Source organism: Elephas maximus, chromosome 4 (assembly GCF_024166365.1).
Source record: "Elephas maximus indicus isolate mEleMax1 chromosome 4, mEleMax1 primary haplotype, whole genome shotgun sequence".
Taxonomy (NCBI): domain Eukaryota; kingdom Metazoa; phylum Chordata; class Mammalia; order Proboscidea; family Elephantidae; genus Elephas; species Elephas maximus.
Window position 1 is genome coordinate 141,539,554 of NC_064822.1, and position 20,960 is coordinate 141,560,513.

General features: G+C 35.8%; 1 protein-coding gene and 1 long non-coding RNA gene across 7 annotated transcripts in view; one reads left to right on the forward strand and one right to left on the reverse strand.

The window, feature by feature from the left end:
- SYT1 (synaptotagmin 1) overlaps window positions 1–20,960 on the forward strand; it is a 624,978-nt gene that overhangs the window by 357,865 nt on the left and 246,153 nt on the right. For all 6 annotated transcript variants that reach the window (XM_049885168.1, XM_049885169.1, XM_049885172.1 and 3 more), the window contains one exon: window positions 18,136–18,318. In XM_049885168.1, the coding sequence (XP_049741125.1) occupies window positions 18,153–18,318 (166 nt within the window). In that variant the 5' untranslated portion in view covers window positions 18,136–18,152. The remainder of the gene's footprint in view (window positions 1–18,135; window positions 18,319–20,960) is intronic.
- The window catches only part of LOC126076545 (uncharacterized), a 470,040-nt gene that overhangs the window by 116,385 nt on the left and 332,695 nt on the right, over window positions 1–20,960 (reverse strand). The gene's annotated exons all lie outside the window — the stretch shown is intronic.

Genomic DNA, 20,960 nt, shown 5'->3' on the forward strand with positions numbered 1-20,960 from the left:
AACTTAACAAATGAGAAATTCTGAGGAGCTTCCAAAAGATAGAAAGCATTTTATAATTATTGTTAAAAAATACCAGGTCTGAGAAAATTGCCATCCAAAAGTACATGGGAGGAATGTGCTCCAGAGATAGGGGCCATTTCTCCCAGCTGAACCTGGATATTTTAACAAATTGCCCAAGAATTTCTGCCTGGAGAGTAATTAACAATTTTTCGTAATTACTGTCTGGAGTATAATTTTTTAACAGAGAATGGCCTACTCATAGCTAAACAAGTCTGGTTCCAGTTTAGATAGAGGTGCTAACACTGAGTCATGTGGGGAGGTGTTTAGGACCTAAACAGATGCAAAGCAGAGTACTCTAAATCTCAAAGGGTGTAGGGAAGAAGGGTAGGAATATTTGAAATTTGATAAATCTGAACATATATTTAGATCTTATTCCATACAGAAAGATGAACAGCCTCCATCAAGGAACGGTCAAAAATAACTTCATTTCTTTATGGTTCTAATTCATGTTGCTATGGAACCAAAGGGTGCTGAGGTAGAGCAGTGGCCAGAAAAGCCTGCCCATATTCTAGGATATGGAGTTCAATGTGACAGACTCAGAAAATTGGTTTCTAAAGTCATCTTCCAGTATGACTCACACTAATCAATTCACTAGTGACTAATGTATAAACCAGAATGCCGATATTTGTTTAGGGACAAGATATAGCATCCTCTTACCTGTGCATTCTCTCCTAATAGAGAAATCTACATGGCAAACTACACTGTACTGACTTTCACCGAATCAGGATAGGAGGAGTTCCATGCATACAGCTCTGTTATAGTGATACATTGGCTACAGGAACAAGACATCATCATCTTCACAAGCATTGCATTAACATAATACTATTAACTACCACTGAGTTTCTGCTATGTGCTTATTCACGTATTATCTTATTTAATCCCATAATACATGTATGAATCATACATTATTATACTTCTGAACAGTGGCTCAGAGTGCAATGTGCTCTTGTTCTTGTAGCTAAGAAAAGATAAGTGTCAGAACTGAGACCCCTTCCCTTGATGAATTCTATCATTTCTTTTTCTGACACTGCAATTCCTACATTTGATTATGAATTATTTTCTTTAGGTATGTTATTACTCTTTTTAACTTTGCAACTTTAAACTTTCTAATAGAGCTATTAAAAAAAAAAAAAAAAAACCACTGCCACTGAGTCAATTCCAACTTAGAGTGACCCTGTAGGATAGAGTAGAAGTGACCCCACAGGGTTTCCAAGGCTGTAAATCTTTCCAGATGCAGACTGCCACAACTTTCTGCCGTGGAGGGAGTGATAAGTTTGAACAGCCAACCTTTCACTTTGCAGCCAAGTGCTTTAACCGCTGCACCACCAAATAGAGCTATAGTTTCCTTCTTTTTTTTTATTTTCCTACTTCTAACCTGGAGAATTCTCCAACTTTAAGTTGCCTTTGTAAAGCTCCCAAATTAAAATAATTTCAATTTACAATGTAGTGATACTTTGCTAACATCCTTGCTTGCTTGCTTTTTTTTTTTTTTTAAGCATAAAATTTTGACACAATCCTTTGGCTTTATTTTATTTTATTTTTTTACTGTTGATTTTGTCTTTCATTGCGAAAGCCCCTGAGTGGTTTGCATGAGCAATACCTCCGGTAAATAGGTGGAATTTTATTAAGTCATATCTCCTAAATTATTCTATATTTCACTTTCTATAATACAGGGTGACTTTTAGCTGATTGAAATCAGCACTCATATTTTGTTCATGCAATCAGTATACTTTAATCTTAGTAAAAATATTAGTTTATCTGTAGTATAATATTCAGTCATGAATTTGTAATAGCATGCCGTCACTCCAAATGTCTCTTTAGTCGGTTGGAATATTAAGATTCAGCTACTGTTACCACCTGTTTTAAGGAAAAGTAGACGCATGTTAATGACATGGAATAAGAAACATTTGGCTAAACACAAACATTCTTTTTTTTTCACAACAGAAGCATTGCAGTTTGCAATGATGACAAACTTGGGATTCTAGTTATCAGCAATCTTGAGCTACACATTGGTGAACATTGCAAACCGTCCTTGTATCTGCTGTTTTACAATAAGTTAGAAGTGAGTTCTATTTAATTCTTAAAAATTATAATTATGTGATATTTTGAGATTAAAAGTCATCTCACAACTTTCAAAGAGAAAGCATGGAGCATTCAGTACAAGTACTTGAAATCATTTTTCAGTTTCATTTAATATATCATAATATCAAATTATTGATCAAGAAGTTTGCTGTCATGGATTGAATTGTGTCCCCCAAAAATATGTGTCAACTTGGTTAGGCCGTGAGTCCCAGTATTGTGCAGTTGTCCTCCGTTTTGTGATTGATGTAATTTTCCTATGTGTTGTAAATACTAATTTCTGTCTGTGATTAATGAGGCAAGATTAGATTATGTTAAAGAGGATTAGGGCAATAGGTAACACCCTTACTCAGGTCACATCCCTGACCCAATGTAGAGGGAGTTTCCCTGGGGTTTGGCCTGCATCACTTTCTATCGTACAAGAGATAAAAGGAAAGGGAAGTGAGCAGAGAGATGGGGACCTCATACCACCAAGAAAGCAGTGCCAAGAGCAGAGTGCATCCATTGGACCCGGGGTTGCTGTGCAGAGAAGCTCCTAGGCCAGGAGAAGATTGATGACAAAGGCCTTCCTCCAGAGCCAACAGGGAGAGAAAGCCTTCCCCTAGAGCAGACACCCTAAATTCAGACTTCTAGCTTACTAGATTGTGAGAAAATAAACTGTTTGTTGAAGCCATAAACTTGTGGTATTTCTGTTATAGCAGCACAAGATGACTAAGACATTTAGAAAAAAGACTAAAGAGATGAGAGGACTGCCTATAAAATGACTTTACATCAATGAAATTATAATGTCTATAATTAATGACTATAAAATGAAGAGGCAATTTAACTCTAGGTATTGCTCTTGCCAGCGAAGTCAGCATACCTGTTTCTAATGCAAATAAGAATGTATTTATAGATCATGCTTCAAAAAGCAAACCATTATATTCAATTCCTTCTTTGAAGATCCAAGGTGCAAAATGAGGTACATTCATCAGTCTTACCATTTAGCCACTGAGATGGAAGTGGCATTAAGTCCAGCCGTTGGCCAAAATGAAAGTAACAGAGAATGATCTTTTATCAAAGTTACTGTTTTCACAATGATGCTTAAATGTGAGATGGTGACTAAATAATATTTTATAGGAAACCTGTTCTTAAGCCTACTTTGTTAAAGTGGTTGTGTTCTAGGTTTATTAAGAGGAAAGAAAAGACATGAAAACTTTTCATTGATGTATTCCTAATTTTATCAAAGCTCAACTTGCTGGAGAATCAGAAGAGAAACAGTTTCTTATTAAGAGACAAATGCAAAGATGATGGAGAAGGGGAAAAGAAAAAGAAAAGGAACCTACTAAGAAACACATGGAGATAATATCACGCCACAGTCACAATAGTGTTTCCAACTTCCAAATATTCATTCCAATCATCGACTCCCCCGATTTACTTCTAAAGTACTCCTAATAACTCAAGGTACACTGTTCCCTCACTCACACCCTTTGACTAATGATGGACACAATAGAACAGCATTCAATTTGAACACAATGTACAAAATTGAGATCTTACCTGGACCTTTCAAGTCTTTTAAAAATTAGATGAAACTAATCACAAAATAAATTTTCTTGTATTTCAGATCAATTCAATTTATATTTATCAAGTATCCTTACATACAGGGCAGTGCACTTCAAAATAATTTACACAATGTATGGAAGACATAGCCTTGTTCTAAAATAGGAGAAAATGTAGTGATTGCTCTTAGACCTATTGAGAATCAAAAAGTAGAGATCAAAGGCACACGGAGGTAAAAGGCACTACCAAGAAGACAAGTTGGCATAGCATAATAGAAAATTAAGCCTATCAAAAAAAAAAATCTAATTTTTTATTGTGGAAATTAGATTATAAATAATGTGTATGTGCTACCTTTTGGCTGCAAGCAACAAATGCAATACAAAGTGTATTAAACCATCAAGAAGATGTATTATCTCTTCTTACAAGAAGTTCTAAGATATGGTGCTCCAAGAGTTAAATCAATAAAGCAGATCAACACCATCATGAAGGACATGGTTTCTTCCAACTTTCAGCTCTGCCACCCATAAAGCATCAGCTTTCTCCTTCACTAGCTTCCCTCGTGACCACAACATGGCATCAAACAGTTCCAGGTACCACATGCAAACACAACCAACACTCAGCAGAAGAGATGTTGCTTCCTGTGTATATATTTTTAAGAGTTAGAAAAACTTTTCCAGAAGTCATCCATCGTACTTCCCCTTATATCACAATATGTCCAAATTGAATCATCTGCCCTTGCCTAAACCAACCATTGGAAAAATAAAAGAGATTACCAGGATTGATATATAAACTAGTGGTATTTACTCATGATGCAGGAATAAGGTGATCTCCCCAGAAAAGGGATTATCCGAAAAAACATAGATTTTTTTTCTTAACTTAAAATAAACAGCTGTTAGGCAAACAACAGACATAATGATCTTTTTATGATTATTTGTCAGTTGTAGATATTGTTGATTCACATCTCATGTCCCCAAATTAGTTAGTTGACACACAGTAGAAGGTAGCGTTTGAGGAGAAGAATGGGCCAAATGACAACTTTCAATGCTTTGTATTTGATATATTCAAAAACCAAACCAAACCTGTTGCTGTTGAGTCGATTCCAACTCATAGGGACCCTGTAGGACAAAGTAGAACTGCCTCATAGGGTTTCCAAGGAGCGGCTGGTAGGTTTCTGCCACTGACCCTTTGGTTAACAGCCAGGATCTTAACCACTGTACCACCAGGGCTCCTTGGTATATTTAGCATATAAATTTAGTTTCCAGGCCCTGCTATACTCAGATATTTTAAATCTCAACAGTTTTCTGTGTGGTATGTTCTATCAGTGCAGTCTGCCATAATCATTTCTACTAGAGCACGTATCACGTTGAATTTTAACCATCTGTGTGTATGGCTGTGTCCCCATGCATACAGATGGTAAATGAACTACTTGAGAATTACTCACAGTACTAGTATCATGTCAGACACATTGTAGGCACTCAATTTATTCGCTCAGTATTTGTCTATTTGCATATTAGCAAGGCAGAATCCCGTGGACTCTGGAGCTCTCCTATTTCAATCTAAATTCTGGCTTCACTACTTGCTAGCTGTGCAACCTTGGGCAAGTTTTCTCATCTATAGTAGAGGGATAATAATATTGCCTGACTCACGGGTTTTATTTTGTAAGCATTAAATGAGTATAAGTTTGAAGTGCTTATAACTATGTCTGGCTAACAGTGTGGGTTTAATATGTGTTAGCTATTTTTATTTATTAATTTACTAGTTCTAACTGGTGGACTACAGTATTTTCCATCATTGTGTTTACCATAATCTGAACTGTGTATAGATCAGTTTTAAAGCTTTGGTTCACTGTGTGACAAAACAATGACAGTTGGAGCACAGTCAAGCTTAGATTTTCTCTCAAGTGCCCACAGCTCAGAAATAGCAAGAGTTCACAGCAGCATTTCAGCAAAGCATTAGAGTACAGAAATTTCAAATTATTTGTCTGTAACTTCTATAGAAAACATTTTGAGAGTCAATTGGCTTAATCCAGCCATGCAGTATCTCATCAATAACTGCCAAGTGCATTGAGTTTCCTCTTCCTTTACAATAGCTACAGAGAGCTAATTTCAATTAACATTGTGTACAAGGAGTATGGTCCCTGAAAACCATGTCAAATTGATCTATGGCAGATTTCTATTCCATCTCTAGGTTTTTATGTCTACCTTTTCTATCAAAAAAAAAAAAAAGTAGAGAAGGAAGGAGGAAGTAAGGGAGATTCTTCGACCTTACTGTATCGTTTTTAAAATACTACAAAATAGTGAAGTCTTTTTAATGCATCTTAAAAGACTGTTTTGATACCCTTTCTTGACCATGACCCTACCATTTTGACTAAAATAATGGGAGCCTCTGTAAAGCCATATAAATTCCTCATTATTAATAACTATTTTCCACTATTTTTAAATAATTGATAGTTTCTGAAGCTGCAAAGATAAAATGTTTCATTAGTGGAGAAGTGGATGCACAAGAACTGGATTATTTGCAAAACAATGTTGAATTTGTAAATTAATTTTTAAGGGTTTTAGAATTAGCTCTAATATCCCATATTTTCAAGATTTGTTTCTTTATGGTAGGTGAGAAGTACAGGACCTCTTGGTTTTCTGTCTCGGTGTTACAGGAACTCTGTACTTGGGATCTGTAGCTTGGCTTTGTTTTGTTTGTTTCCATTCTTCCATTATTCTCTATGATATAGGCCGGGGGTGGGGGGGGGGAATGTAGCAATGAATATAGTTTTCACTTGGATCATGGATTTATTTTTATTTTAGCTAGTTTTTCTAAAATTTATGTTGACTGCAATTGCTAAGTATACTGTGGAGATTGATCTTCTGGGAAGCATAAACTCAGTTTGCTTAAAAAGTTGATAAAGTTTATTACATTATAATACATTATTTGCAAACAATACCCATGTGTTTGCTTTATTCTCCAGGATGCCTGTATTTCACGTACTCACTCTGTCACCATGAGTCCGAGCTGATTCCACAGCAACTAATAATAGTGAGAAACTATTAGGAGATGCACCATCCTTTTATATGTTACTAAGAAAAAATACTGCCAGCTAAACTGTCATAAATAGTTTCATATCATTTCAAATTTTTATTTTGTACTTATTAAAAGATCTTTCAGACTTATTTAGGCATATTTTATTTTGTGTCACTCTTATGCATATGAGAGAGGAAAATAAAAACAAAATATAGTGGTTAATGAATTCCTAAGACTTCTAAATCTGTTCTCAGCTCAGAGTTAGTGAGACCAACGTTTTGCGACACACTATTATCCTTTGTGTCATCAAGAGTATTGTGATGAAGCATTTCTTTAAATATTGATCCACTGTTGTCAATGGCCATTTTTTTTGGGGGGGGGGCGGGAGGTTTGTCTCCAAAATCTTCTTCCAAGTTGCTTGACTCTCATTCTGCTACTTTTGATATGACATGCTTATAATGGAAGGCTTTCAGACAACAGCTCAGATGCAGAGTCCTTCCTCAAGTGGTCTTGAAATGATTTGTTGTCTGGAACACCAAAAGGAATAAGAACCAGGTTGAGTATGCTCAGGCAAATAGCGTATCTTTACATAAATAATGCTCATGTTAGGGTTTTTTTTTTTGCCAAAGATGCCCCCCTCTCAGTAAAGTATTTTCGTAAGTGTGCTGTGCTACTGTAAAAAAAAATTAGCATCACACTGAAAAAATACCTTGTGGGGAGAGGGTGTAGTTACCAAAATTATATATATATATATATATATAAAACACATGCATTATTTGCATAAAAGTATGGCAACAACTAATTCTCACAGGCAGTGGTAGTAAGATGCCATCAATTGTAAGACAATCCACATTTCAGAGAAGAAAAAATGTGGGAAAAAAAGATATTGTGAAAAAAAATGTATATTCAGTTAACTAGTTTTAATCGTTCAATTGTCTGTCAGTCTCTATCGCATTTTTGTAAGCTTAAATGATAGGAGCCCCACATCACTCTATCATCAGTTTTATCCCTGTTACACATGTGTGCATCTAGTTACGGATGCAGAACAAAGACTTAGTAAAGGAATTCACCACCTCTGGCTATAAAAATAGATGTTCTAGAAGCTAACAAGACTAGTGAACCCACATAGTATGTTTCACTTATTATGCTTTCTTGACTTCAAGGTACAGATACTCATATTACCATCAAGTATTAGTATTTGAAACTCAAACACTGAAACTTGGAGCTGAAAAACCAGGCCGGAGAAAGCAGGGTAAATGCATGGATAACATTGCAAGTGGTTACTGATGTCAGCCCTGCAGTGAGGCAGACAGATGTTTGTAGAATCCTGGCTCCACCATTTACTAATTCCATGGCTGTGAGTATGTCTCTTTCCTCTTTATGCCTCAGTTTCCATACATTATATCATAGCTCAAATCCCTGAATGACAGCATCTTACTGGCCTAACTCACCTTTTTATGCCAAACAGTGTCATTGGCCTTGGCCAGTGAGTTGCCGTTGAATCAAGTATCATCCCACCTTAAATCCACTGTGACTATGGCCCTAGGATATGGTCATACAATCTACTCTTTCCCGTAACTGGAGCCTGTGAGCTGGACAATTTTGCTGAGGAGCTATGGAAGAAAAAGCAGTGGGATTAACATCCTGAGGACACCCCATCTACCACCTGAAAGATCCAGAGTCAGGTCCCTCTCTCCTCAGGAAAAAAAAAAAGAGAGAGTTAAAAAAAAATAGATATAAACAAGTTAGACCAGCTTGGAAATAAACCTAGCAATAATGTTATTTTGACATAGACCTGTATTATATTTTTTAAACAATGAATATTAGGGTGAGATGGGAAAATAATTAAATTCTTAATATAACCAGTCTCCTTCTACTTTTAAGGAAGATGGATCTTGAGGAGTTGTTTTTGCTTGCCTTGGGAAGGCAGGGATGGCAGGGGATGAACGCTGGAGAATCTGAACAAATTGTTCTACAAAAGAAAATGATAGGAAATAATTCACATTAAAAAATATGAAATGTGGAACTAGGTAAATCAAAGTTTTCCAGAGTGTAGGAGTAGCTAGCCATTTAAAATTTTTGACTCCTAGTTTTTAATATATATATATATCTGCCTTTTAAGCTATTCTGCCATTTTGAGCACCTCATATCTGCACCTCTCCTTGCTTAGTTCCTTTGGACCCAAATTTCCTAATTCCTGGTCCTATTTCCTACTTCTTATTCATACTTTCCCATCTGCTTCCTGGCAATCAGAGTCATGTGCCCAATTGTCTAGCTATGTCATGAATATAGTTTTGAGCTGTACTTCACTACCACGGGGGACAGGAGATGCCATAGTGGGCGTATTTGACTTTTCATAATTTCAGGAAGAGGCAGCCCGATAGTGTGAACTGGTGTCTTATTCTCCTTTACTGTGACCCTACACCAAGCATAGAGCTCAGTAAACACTCATTAAGTGTCTGGTATATGATAAATGAGATCTAATAATAAATTATTATCCCTCCCCCATTCTTAGGAAAAAAAGACAAAGATAAGGAGACTAGGAGGGGTTCTGAGAGAGAGAGGAGATTGGAGAATTTTGATCAGAGGGAGATAAGAGAAAGAAAACCAGTATGACTTTAGGAGGCTACATAGAGACAGGTTTGGAAGAAGGGAGAGAGAAGAGATATAGCACCTTTAATAGATCAAGGAAATGGGGGATAATAGAGGTGTCTGAAGGTAATTCTTAGGAAATGCAACTGAACAGCGTACAATATTTTCTCCCTCCTACATTCTTCCAGAACAAATCTGTCTTGGAAGAAGTACAACCAGAATGCTCCTTAGAAGCAAGGATAGCAAGACTACGTCTCACATATTTTGAACATGTTATCAGGAGGGATCAGTCCCTGGAGAAGGACATCATGCTTGGTAAAATAATGGGTCAGTGAAAAAGAGGAAGACCTTCAGTGAGATAGATTGCCACAGCGGCTGCAACAATGGGCTCCAGCCTAGCAACAATTGTGAGGATGGCGCAGGACAGAGCGGTGTTTCATTCTGTTGTGCATATAGGGTCGCTATGAGTCAGAACTGACTCAGTGACACCTAACAACAACAACAAGACATTCTTCCAAAGCACCTTCAGTATAGAAATGTATGTATCTCTTCAATGTTTGTAGTGTGGGATTTGTAGGATTGGAGAAGAAAGTTGATGCTATTCTCAAAGTAAAGCTAAGAAAATCCATTTACATTCAGTTTGCTGAGGTACTTATGAGAGATACTGCATAAGGACCACACTCTTAAGCAAAATTCTCCTAGCTCCTGTTAGAACAATTTTGTTCCTATATGTAGTGGTGTTGTTAGGTGCTATCGAGTCAGTTCCGACTCATAACAACGCGGTGTACGAGAGAATGAAACACTGCCCAGTCCTGTACCATCCTAACAATCGTTGTTATGTTGAACCTATAAAATCAGCAGGGATCTAGAGCGAAAAAAAACAGTATCCAGATGTCTGCGTCTGCATTTTTCAGATTTTATGAGGGTAGGCTATCTGCTATGCTTCCAGTTGCTACAAGGTCTAAAAAACAATCTTTCATCTTTAGCCCTTTTATTGGGACTATCACCAAAAGTCAGTTCTCTTCTGTTATGCTAGGGACGTATAATCTCTTGTATTCCTCTTACTTCCCTCAAGAGAAATTATCTATTTGAACTGGAGACAAGATACACCTTGAGCCTAACATTCAAACGTCTGCAAACATGAGGAAAATTTTGATATACTGCTAGTCTTCATTTACTGCCTAAGGATCCTTGGGTTTGGGAAGAATTTAAATAAAGCTTTTGACAGTGGCTCATTTTTTTTTCCCAAAAATCTTTCAGGAAGGGTGTCATAGGTTGGATTCCCTGGGAAGCTGACTCTGAGTCAGAGGTAGTTGACAGGAATGCTTTCCGTATAAAAGCATGAGCAAAGCAGGTCTAGGAAAATGGAGATGATGAACTGAGCTGCAGTTACAACAGAGGCTCACCCTACTGGGCTCTTCAGAAAAACAAATAACCAGTTGCCCTTGACTGGACTCCAACTCATGGTGACCGCATGTGTGTCAGAGTAGAACCCTGCTCCATAAGGTTTTCAATGGCTCATTTTTCAGGAATAAATCACCAGGCATTTCTTCTGAGGCACCCCTGCATGGACACCACCCTCCAACCTGTTGGTTAGCAGCCGAGTGCTTAACCATTTGCATCACACAGGCACTTGGGCTCTTCAGAGATGATTCAAATTGGAGCAGGTGGCCAGGCCACTGCACCAGTCATTGGATGGGGGCTTTCCCTGGGGAAAGTACCTTCATCTTGGGTAAGGCAACTCCGATTGGCCATGGGCAATTCTTCAGGAGGAATTCAGTTGTTAGGTGTTGGCAGACAGCACTGCCAGAAACTAAGAAGCTAGGTCCTCTTTCCTGAAAGGGAGTTTTGGGGAAGGGAGATCCACCACAGCATCCTCATACAGCATTCACCTACAACTATAGCTAGTCAAGTGAAATTTGATAGAATCAAATCACTACATTCCAATTGCCACATTGAAAATACATTCTAGCACATTCCATGATATCTCCAGACTCTTTTTAATAATTATTCCAACAGTTGCTTTCAGTTTGGAGCTTTTCTGTGTTACAGTATTTTTTTTTTTTTGGTAATGATGATGTTTTCAATATTTGTTTGACCTTCTTTTCCTGTGTGCTTTTTAATTTTGTAAGGCATTATAGAATATAATACTCACATACAGATGGAAACAGAGCTTTCTCTAGAAATCATGGTTTATGTAGTACAGTAGACTATCTCACCATATAATCCTAAAATACCTGAGAAATCTATATCAATTTGTAGACCTAGAGATAGACATAATTAAAATTCTACTAAGAATAATAATATGAAGGGACAGAGGAAAGTTGTCATGGTAACCAACTCCTGAGTTTCCTCATCTCATAGCACAAAAGTATTAACCTTTATGTTACCTTAACAATTTTTTTTCTATATTGGATTTTAACCTGTGGCCATTTTATATATTGTATTTGCTAAATATTTAGCTGAATCATTCATTCTTCAGATATAGCTTCTTACATTATATTTTAAAGTTTTGTTTTAAAAAATTGGACTTGGAAATTATTCTGTTTTCTCAAGGACGAAACAGATAGTTTTCAAGGTTTTTTTTTGTATTTTAAAATAATTCAGGTTTATAATGTATCAACAATGTAGACATAAGAAACACTGAATTTTACCACATGGTTAACATTTTTAAATATATCTTTCCAGCTTCTTTTCTACAAAGTATTTTTTTATTTAGAGAAATTAAACGCAGTGTACATAAAATCAGAGTCTGCATTTTTTCACCTAAAAGTCTAATATATTTCCAGGTTTGCAAACATTTACCCTTAAGGTGATTTTAATAATGCCATTTTAGGGATTATCATAATTTTAAAAATCTCTGTTAGACAGTTAGTCCAGCATTTTAATGTTATGAGTAATGTTCTTATAAAACAAAAAAAAACAAAACCCATTGCCATCGAGTCAATTCTGACTCACAGCAACTCTATAGAACAGAGTAGAACTGCCCCATAGAGTTTCCAAGGAATGCCTAGTGGATTCAAACTACAGACCTATTGGTTTGCAGCCATGGCACTTAACCACTATGCCACCAGGGTTTCCAATGCTACTGTAAGCCTCCTTATATTAAATCATTTTGCACATCTATGATTGTCTACTGTGAATTCCTAGAAGAATGAGCGCCTCTAAAGCTTTCTGATATAATTGTTTTAGTTTGCCCTGTATACAATATTTTTCTAATCTATGCTCCCTCCCAAGTGCCCAGTTCTTTTCCCTCCACCTTCACTATCTATGTTTAGCCAAATTTATAAACGAGTATATCTCATTGTCGTTTTAACTTTCGGTTCTTTGACTATGTGTGAGATAGAACACCTTTTCGTGTGTGTGTGTGTGTGTGTGTGTGTGTGTGGTGTTTTATTTTATTTTTTGGAGAGTGGGGATTTGTATCTCTTTCTTTATGTCTTTTGTACTGACTTTCTTTTAGAAGGGAATTTATTTTTCTATTTGATCTTATTTCCCTTGCCATATTCCAGGATGCTTAATTCCACTTAATCAAACTAAATAACTACCCCTAAAATTACGTTATTTGTTTCCTTTAAGCAACATGACTTGTGTTTTCAACTTACCAGTAAAACTAATTTTTTTTAAATCATAAATATCTTTCAAGTACTGATTTGTTTAATAATACTTAATACTTAAATGTTATTATGATACTACAGCAGAAAGAAACTTGGAGTGGGCTAAGTCTGGGTTGGACAAATTATGTAACCTCTCCAAGTCCCAGTTTCTTCTATAAAATAAGATTGAATTACTTTTTATGGCTGTCATGAGAATTAAGGATCTTATATTTAAATATTGATGACAGTAACTATACATAGCAGGTGCTTAATAAAAGGAATCTTTTTTTTGTTTTGTTTTGTTTTTTAGTTATTATTATCCCCGTTTAGTGTTATTGTATCTTAACATGCCCCTTATTATACTGTTCTCCCAAACTGTAAGGTTCAAACCATTACTAGATTTTGAAATCAATGTACACAATTTTGAGGTACAATTAGAACTTTTTAGTGAGGAAGAACAGTAGTACTGAATGTATCAGAGCACTTCACATATAGTAAGGGCAAGTGTTCACTGTGAAATTTGCTCAGTATATTACTATAGGCAAAGAGATGTATGTATACTAGATCACAATGTAAAATGTATTTCTTACTATGGATCCAAGTGAAAAAAATCCTGCAAAATAACTATTTTATTGGATACTTGTCTCTTATAGTGTGCAAAGTCCCGTATACTATAATGGCTAAAACACCTAGCTTCAAATCCTAACTCCACCAATTACTACTGTATGACTTCAAACCAAGTGCTTAACCATTCTTACTATTGCCTTCATTTCTTCATCTGTGGAATGGGGTGGTAATTATACCTATTCTCATGGGAGTAGAATAAGAACTATACGAGTCAATAGATCTAAATCAATTAGCAGGTGCGCAATAACTTAAACACAGTCATATTGTTATATACTTAACTTATACATTGTTAGCTGTTATTTTATTAAGACTTCAGTAGAATATAATCTTTTTTTTACCCTGAATAATTAAACAATGCCACGCATACTAAAGCACATAAGAAAATATAGTCATCCCATTAGACACGACTGAATAACCAACAAGTTTTTCCATCTGCAAAATGATACTTCCTGATAAGCATTGTATTTCCAAAAATGCAAATTTTCAAGACCCATGTCACCTATTCTTAGTTTTGCTATTTACAAATAATATTCCCTCTCAAGATATAAAGGGGAAAAAAAATAAAGCAATCAATTAGTCTTCCTTTGTCACTACAAAAAATAATTGTCCATTACATTTTTGTATTTTATGAAGAGGTTTTGTTTTGTTTTGTTTTAATTTCAGAGTGGTACTGCACTAAGTAAAAGAAGACTTGTTTACACATTTGTTATAATTTTTTTTTATTTTGATAAGAATTAAAAGCTGAAAGTTTTTAAGTTTTTTGATGAAATGCCTTCCAAGTATACCTTATTTCTGCAGTGAACTGTTCTTAGAAATCATTGTGACATTTTTTGCTTCTTTTAAAGAACTGTGTATACCTCAAGTACGTTTTCTAAATGTTGAACCTATTTAGCAAAAGTCTTATTTTTCCTATTGTACTTTAGATCATTCAAGCTATATGTATCTTTATGCTCCATAAGAAGTTGGGATAATATGATGAATATTTAACAATCAGAGTGATACAGGTACCCAACCACCAGCACGGATGAATGCTAAAAGCAACTTGTGTAGCTACATGTAGATAGAATCTGAATGTCAGTCTAGATGATAAGCAATAATATCCCACTTGCAGAACGGAAAAATATTAAGATTAGAGAATATGCCTTTAATTTAATGCTGGCACTATTGCATCTAGACATTTTTATTTAACTAAATAAACCTGTTGCCGTCAAGTCAATTCCAATGCATAGGGACACTATAATTTCCTTTAAATCCCACAGTAAACCGTAAGGTCTCAAATATCCTCAACTATCATATAAAGATAAGTAATAATGTATATCATATCTGGTGATTCTCATGGTAGAGGAACAAAGTCTCCTTTATTCTTTTGAATACATGCTTGCTAATATCACACACATATGTATGTGTGTGCATATATTTTTTAGTCTTGCTCACTCACACAAGGAGCCCTGGTGGCACAGCGGTTAAAAGCTTGGCTGCTAACCAAAAGGTCGGCAGTTCGAATCCACCAGCTGCTCCTTGGAAACCCTATGGGTGCAGTTCTGCTTTGTCCTATAGGGTCGCTATGAGTCAGAATCGACTTGACGGCAATGGGTTTGGCTATGGTTTACTCACACAAAACATAAAAGCTATAGTCAATATCGATAGTTTCACCTAAATTGTGCCAGTGGTACAAATGGAACTTTGAATTTTTCTCAGGGAAAGGAGTTTCTAAGCAAAATATAGTCAGGAAATCAGGACCAGTCTCTGGGAAATGACCTCGAATTGAAAAAATAAAATTTTTGTACATGCTGGGAAATTCTGGGGCTGCCAAGTAGTATTAGTGATGGATAGATGGATGATGGACAGACAGACGGACAGACGGACAGATGGACAGACAGATATATTGACCAAACTTATGTTGCAGACAGTGCACTAAGTTCTTTGCATAGATTATCTCACTTAATAGTCATAGAAACCTTTTGTTATTTGGTGTGAATATCCTCATTTTAGAAATTAAGAAAATGAAGAACAGAGAAGATCTCAGACCTTATTGTCTGACTCTGCTCTTTAGTATTGTATCCATAATTACTAGTGGAAAATTATAAGAAGCCCTGGTGGCACAATGGTTAAGTGCTCAGCTGCCAATGGAAAGATTGGCAGTTCAAACCCACCCACCTGCTCCGCAGGAGAAAGACCTGGTGATTTGCTCCCATTAAGATCACAGCCTAGAAAACCCTATGAGGCAGTTCTATGCTGTCACTTTAGGTCACTCTGAGTCAAAAATTAACTAGACAGCACACAACAACAACAGTGGAAAATTAAAACTTAAAGGATAACCAATTAATTATGAAATAAAAATTGATTAACTATTATTGGTGGGGATGCAAAATGGTACAGCTGCTGTGGAAAACAGGCAGTTCCTCACAAAGTTAAACAGAACTACCATATGCCCAGCAATCGCAACCCTAGGTATAGACCCAAAAGAATTGAAAGCAGGAACGTAAACAGAACCTGTATATTAATGTTCATTGCGGTGGTATTCAAGATGGCCAAAAGGAAGAAACAACTACATGTCCATCAACAGATGAATGGATGAACAAAATGTGGTATATATATATATATATACAATGGACTATTACTCAACCATAAAGAGACATGACGTACTGATACATGCTCAACACGGATGAACCTTGGAAACATTATGCTGAGTGAAACATAAGTCATTTCACTCAGCACAATGTATAGCATAATATATGAAATAGACAAATGTATAGAGACTAAAGCTTATCAGTAGTTACCAGAGGTAAGATGGAGGGGGAAAAGCAGAAAACATTGCTCGGGGGGCACTGAGTTTCAGTTAATGGTGGTGTAATAATTTGGAAAAGGATAAAATGGTTGTTTGGCATGATGAACGTAACCATCGTCACTGAGTTACACATGTAAAAATTGTTGACTCTGCAAATGTTGGGTTATACGTATTTTTATTACAATAAACAGAATAAAATTTTCTAGACAAGGAAAAAAACTGATTATCTATGTATGTGTATTAGCCTCAGCCTTGATCTCCTTCTACAAGGTCCAAAATCTCTGAAATTTAATTGAGACAATAATAATAATCCCAAGCATTAAGACTATTCTACTTTCAATTGTACTTTCCCCAGATATGTAAGTATGCATAACTAATTCACAAAAGTTTCGAATTCTATAAAAACCCTGTATCTGCTTACTGGCCATCTCCATTTCTTTGCAAATCGAAAGGGCTTTATGGTCCCACCAACTTTCCTGCCAAGACTATGAAGTTCCTACTGCCCAGACACATTTACACTTTTATCAATTCCTGCCCAATATCATGCCCACTCTTCCATCAGCACAGCCTGAAATCTTAGTCACACAATAAAGTTATTAAAGTCCAGAATATTTTCAGATTGGGGAATATTTCTTAATGTCTGCCTCTTTAGATTACCTTCTTTACATTTATAGAGAGCTTAACATTTACTCTGGTGGCGTAGTGGTTAAGAGCTCGGCAGCTAACCAAAAGGTCAGCAGTTTGAATCCACCAGCTGCTACTTGGAAACCCTATAGGGCAGTTCTACTCATAGGGTCACTATGAGTCAAAATCAACTCGACAGCAATGGGTTAGTTTAGTTTAATTTAGTTTAACATTTACTAAGAAATCTCTAGCAAGGGTAGGTTTTAGTTCTTCATGGATGGATAAATTAAGAGGTTAAATGCCTTGTCAAAATTCATTTAGCTAGTGAAGAGGACTAGAACTGAGGTCTTCTGAACTCAAGGCTAATGTTTTTTCATTGACTATTTTAAGGATTAATTTTTTTTAATATTTTGAAGGTAAACAAACATTTAAATAATTAAGTAAGCTAGTGAAAACAAATAAGGAAATAAAACTAAATAAATTAAAATAATTAAACAGACAAGTCATGTGTTTATTAACATCATCAGTGCCTGGATGTATATAGTCACTCATGCCACATTTGCAGTGGCTTCGAAAAAACCACCCAGCAAGACAAGTGAATTATTGATCAGAATACTGTCTACGGTAAATGTCAAAAAAAATGACTGAGAAGAAAACATACCACCAATAAATGAGATTCAAGAACCAGCTTTTAAACAACATTCATGATATCTTAGAGTATCAATGTTTAAATAGTATTTTTATAACCATTTTAAAAGTCCACTAACATTTTGAAAGTATGGCATTATTTATCAACATTTCCAAGACAAATACTTGATCTCTTTTTCCTTTCAGAAAATGCAAAATGTTTTAGGGTATAGATTGTATATGTTCTCAGCAACTGTTTCATACATATTCAGGTTAGATATGGGTTAGCAGTTAAATCTACACTGGAAATAATTGGCTGTATAAATAACTAATAGATGACAGCTTACAAAGCATTGTTGGGAGAGAATACCATGCAGTAACTATGTCTGATCTTACCTTCTGGGGAGGACTCTCCACTGTGATGCCATAAATATTTCATGAACCAACATAAAGTAATATGCTAATGATAGACTATTTACCCAGTGAGCAGGTGCACTCTCTGATGCCTTTTCGTCTCTGGTATATCTTTGATGTGGCATCAGCTAAGCCACTCTGAATTGTTCTTCTTTTGCTTCCCTACCCTCACAGTTTCACCTGAACCTAAGATGGTGAGCGAGAGTCATCATGAGGCCCTGGCAGCCCCGCCAGTCACAACAGTTGCGACTGTTCTAGCCAATAATGCTACAGAGCCAGCCAGTCCTGGAGAAGGAAAGGAAGATGCATTTTCTAAGCTGAAGGAGAAGTTTATGAATGAGTTGCATAAAATTCCATGTGAGTATTATATGTTATTTTAAAGGTAAAAATAAGTGGTTGAAATGCAAAGAAAGCATTTTCTTAAAATACTAAAAACTTGTGTTAAATTTTTTTATTATTGGAATACTAATGTTCCAATAATGAAATATTCTTGGAAATGGAATATTCTTATTATTAAGTCTTTAAATATACTTTCTGAGAGGAAATCCAATGTATAAAAATAATGTGCATCTTGTGTTTAATGTGGGGTCTTTTTTTTATCTTCTGCAATGGTTTCTCTCAAGAACATCAATGCTCATGAGTTGTCTTTTGTATATTTTGGATTTTTATTTATGAAAATATTCCATTGTAAATGACTATTCCTAAGCAGCAGCTAAAATCCACTTTCCCAATATCAGAAGTTTGATTTTCTTTGGTTAACATTTTAAAATACTTTGCAAAGTTTTTGAAAATTATCTTTGTTGTTATTAGAAGAAAATTTGCACCTAAGTTTATTTGTGTGAGTGTAGCACTAAGTCCAAATGATGGCATTTAATTTAAATCTTAAAATGTAGGTTGGTCTTTATCAATCAGACTTTTTTTGTGGAACTTATAAATCTGAAGTTATTGAGTGGAAGACAAAATGTTTCAACCGTTTTGCTCTGATTATTCCAATAAATTCTCTTCTAATTCTAGAACTTTGGAGTTCCACATCAATGTTCACAAACCTAAGAAAAAAAAATTTATTTTCTACAATTATTATGTAATACAAAAAAATACAGCCACCAGAAAACTAGAGATCTTAAAAAATCAGACAATCCATTCATTCGACAAATGTTTATTGAGCACTTACTATGTACTAAAAAAAAAATGTACTAGGCACTATTTAAGTGCTAGGAGTTTATATTCTAGTGGGAGCTAGGAGTAATAAATCAATAAAGAGGTAAATATATATAGTATGCCATGTGGTGATATAATAAGAAAAATAAAGGAGAGTAACTGGGATAGGGATGAGACAGAGGGGAAAGGAATGCTATTTCTTTTTAGCATGATCAGAATTGGTTTCCTTGATAAAAGGACCTGGAGGAAGTGGGGAAGTAAACTATTCTAAACCTAGAAAATGTGAAGCACTTAGGCAAATCTGGCTGGAGCACCAAGAAGCCCACTGTGCTCCAAGTGGAATGAACAAGGCAGAGAGTGGCAGAAGGCTGATTTGGGTGTAGTAGAGGGCCATATCACCTGGGCCCCGAAGATTGTTCAAAGGAACTTAGCCATTACTCTGAGTGAAATAGAATGCCGATGGAGGGTTCTGAGCAGAGGTGTCCTATGATCTGCCACTGTGCTGAAAATGAATAGTAAATGGGCAAAGGCAGAAAAGAAAGAACTAGTTAGCAGGCCATTGCAATAATCCAGGTAAGAAATGTATAAGATTTGTAAGAGAATTATTCTCTAAGAACACTAAAAAAAAAAAAAAAAAAAAAGAACACTGAGAAACTAAAAATACAAGGAGTCAAGTTCTTTGTAATCAACAACTTGTGGATTTTTTCTGTCCGTTTTTTAACAAATGCAAGTTGATTCGAGAGACTGCTAGCACAGTTGGCAGTAATTAGCATTCTCAGCAGGAAGATCCATAACCAAATGGAGATGAAGATGGCCCAATAGCTTGAGCCCTAGGATGGGAACCACAAGATGTCAGTTCTTCCTTTGTTCTGCTGCTGAGCTTATGGGCTGATTTATAAAACTGGATATTTTTTATAAAACTTTGAGGTCATAGCTACAAGGCTGAAACCAAATTCATATATCATGGGTGCAAACTCTCACTTAGTAGTTTATCAAAATGTTTGCTTTGAGAGAAACTTGCTATAGGGAGACAAAGAAAGCAATGAATAACACCACATCAAATGCATCTTCTCTCTTGTCCTCAACGCCATCTTCTTCTCTGGAAGAATAAACAACATGAGAGATATGGAAACGTTGATAACTGTGGAACTAATATGTTCATCTGTCTGGACTATTCCTCGCCAGATATCTGCACAACTCATTCATTCCTTTAGGTCCTTGCTCAAATTCCATCTTTTTAGTTAGAATTTCCCCAGCTATATTATTTAAAATTGTAGTCCATTTATCCTACCCCATCCTGTTAGCATTTCCGGTGGATTGTTATAAGGAGTTCTGGGATTCCAAGGAACCCCATCCTTGCTGTATTACGTAGTACCATTTGCAATACTATGTATTTCCTTATTGGGTTTTAAATTCCTCTTCTTCCTCCAAAAGAATATAAGTTTGTTTCATGAAGGCAAGAAGTTGGGTCAGTTTTATGCACAGCTGTATCCCCAGAACTTAGGGTAGTGCCTAGGCATGTGAGGCACTCAGTAATCTATTTATTGAATGAATGAAAATATACGAATGTGTGCTGATTTAATTTATATCCTAGACCACCCCTCTTAGACTTTGAGGCTTTAGGATGCTATCAAATTAAAGCATATATAAATGTACAGTTTTGAACACTAAGGAAAGCATCATTTCACTGCTTAACTATGCCTCTCATGTTGAAAAAGAAAACTGTTTCCATCTTTAAAAAAAAAAATTTTTTTTTTTTTTTTTTTACAACGCCTACACCATTTTTTAGACTTTCCCAACACAGAGCCAACTATTACCTTATTTTTTCTTTCCTCTTCATC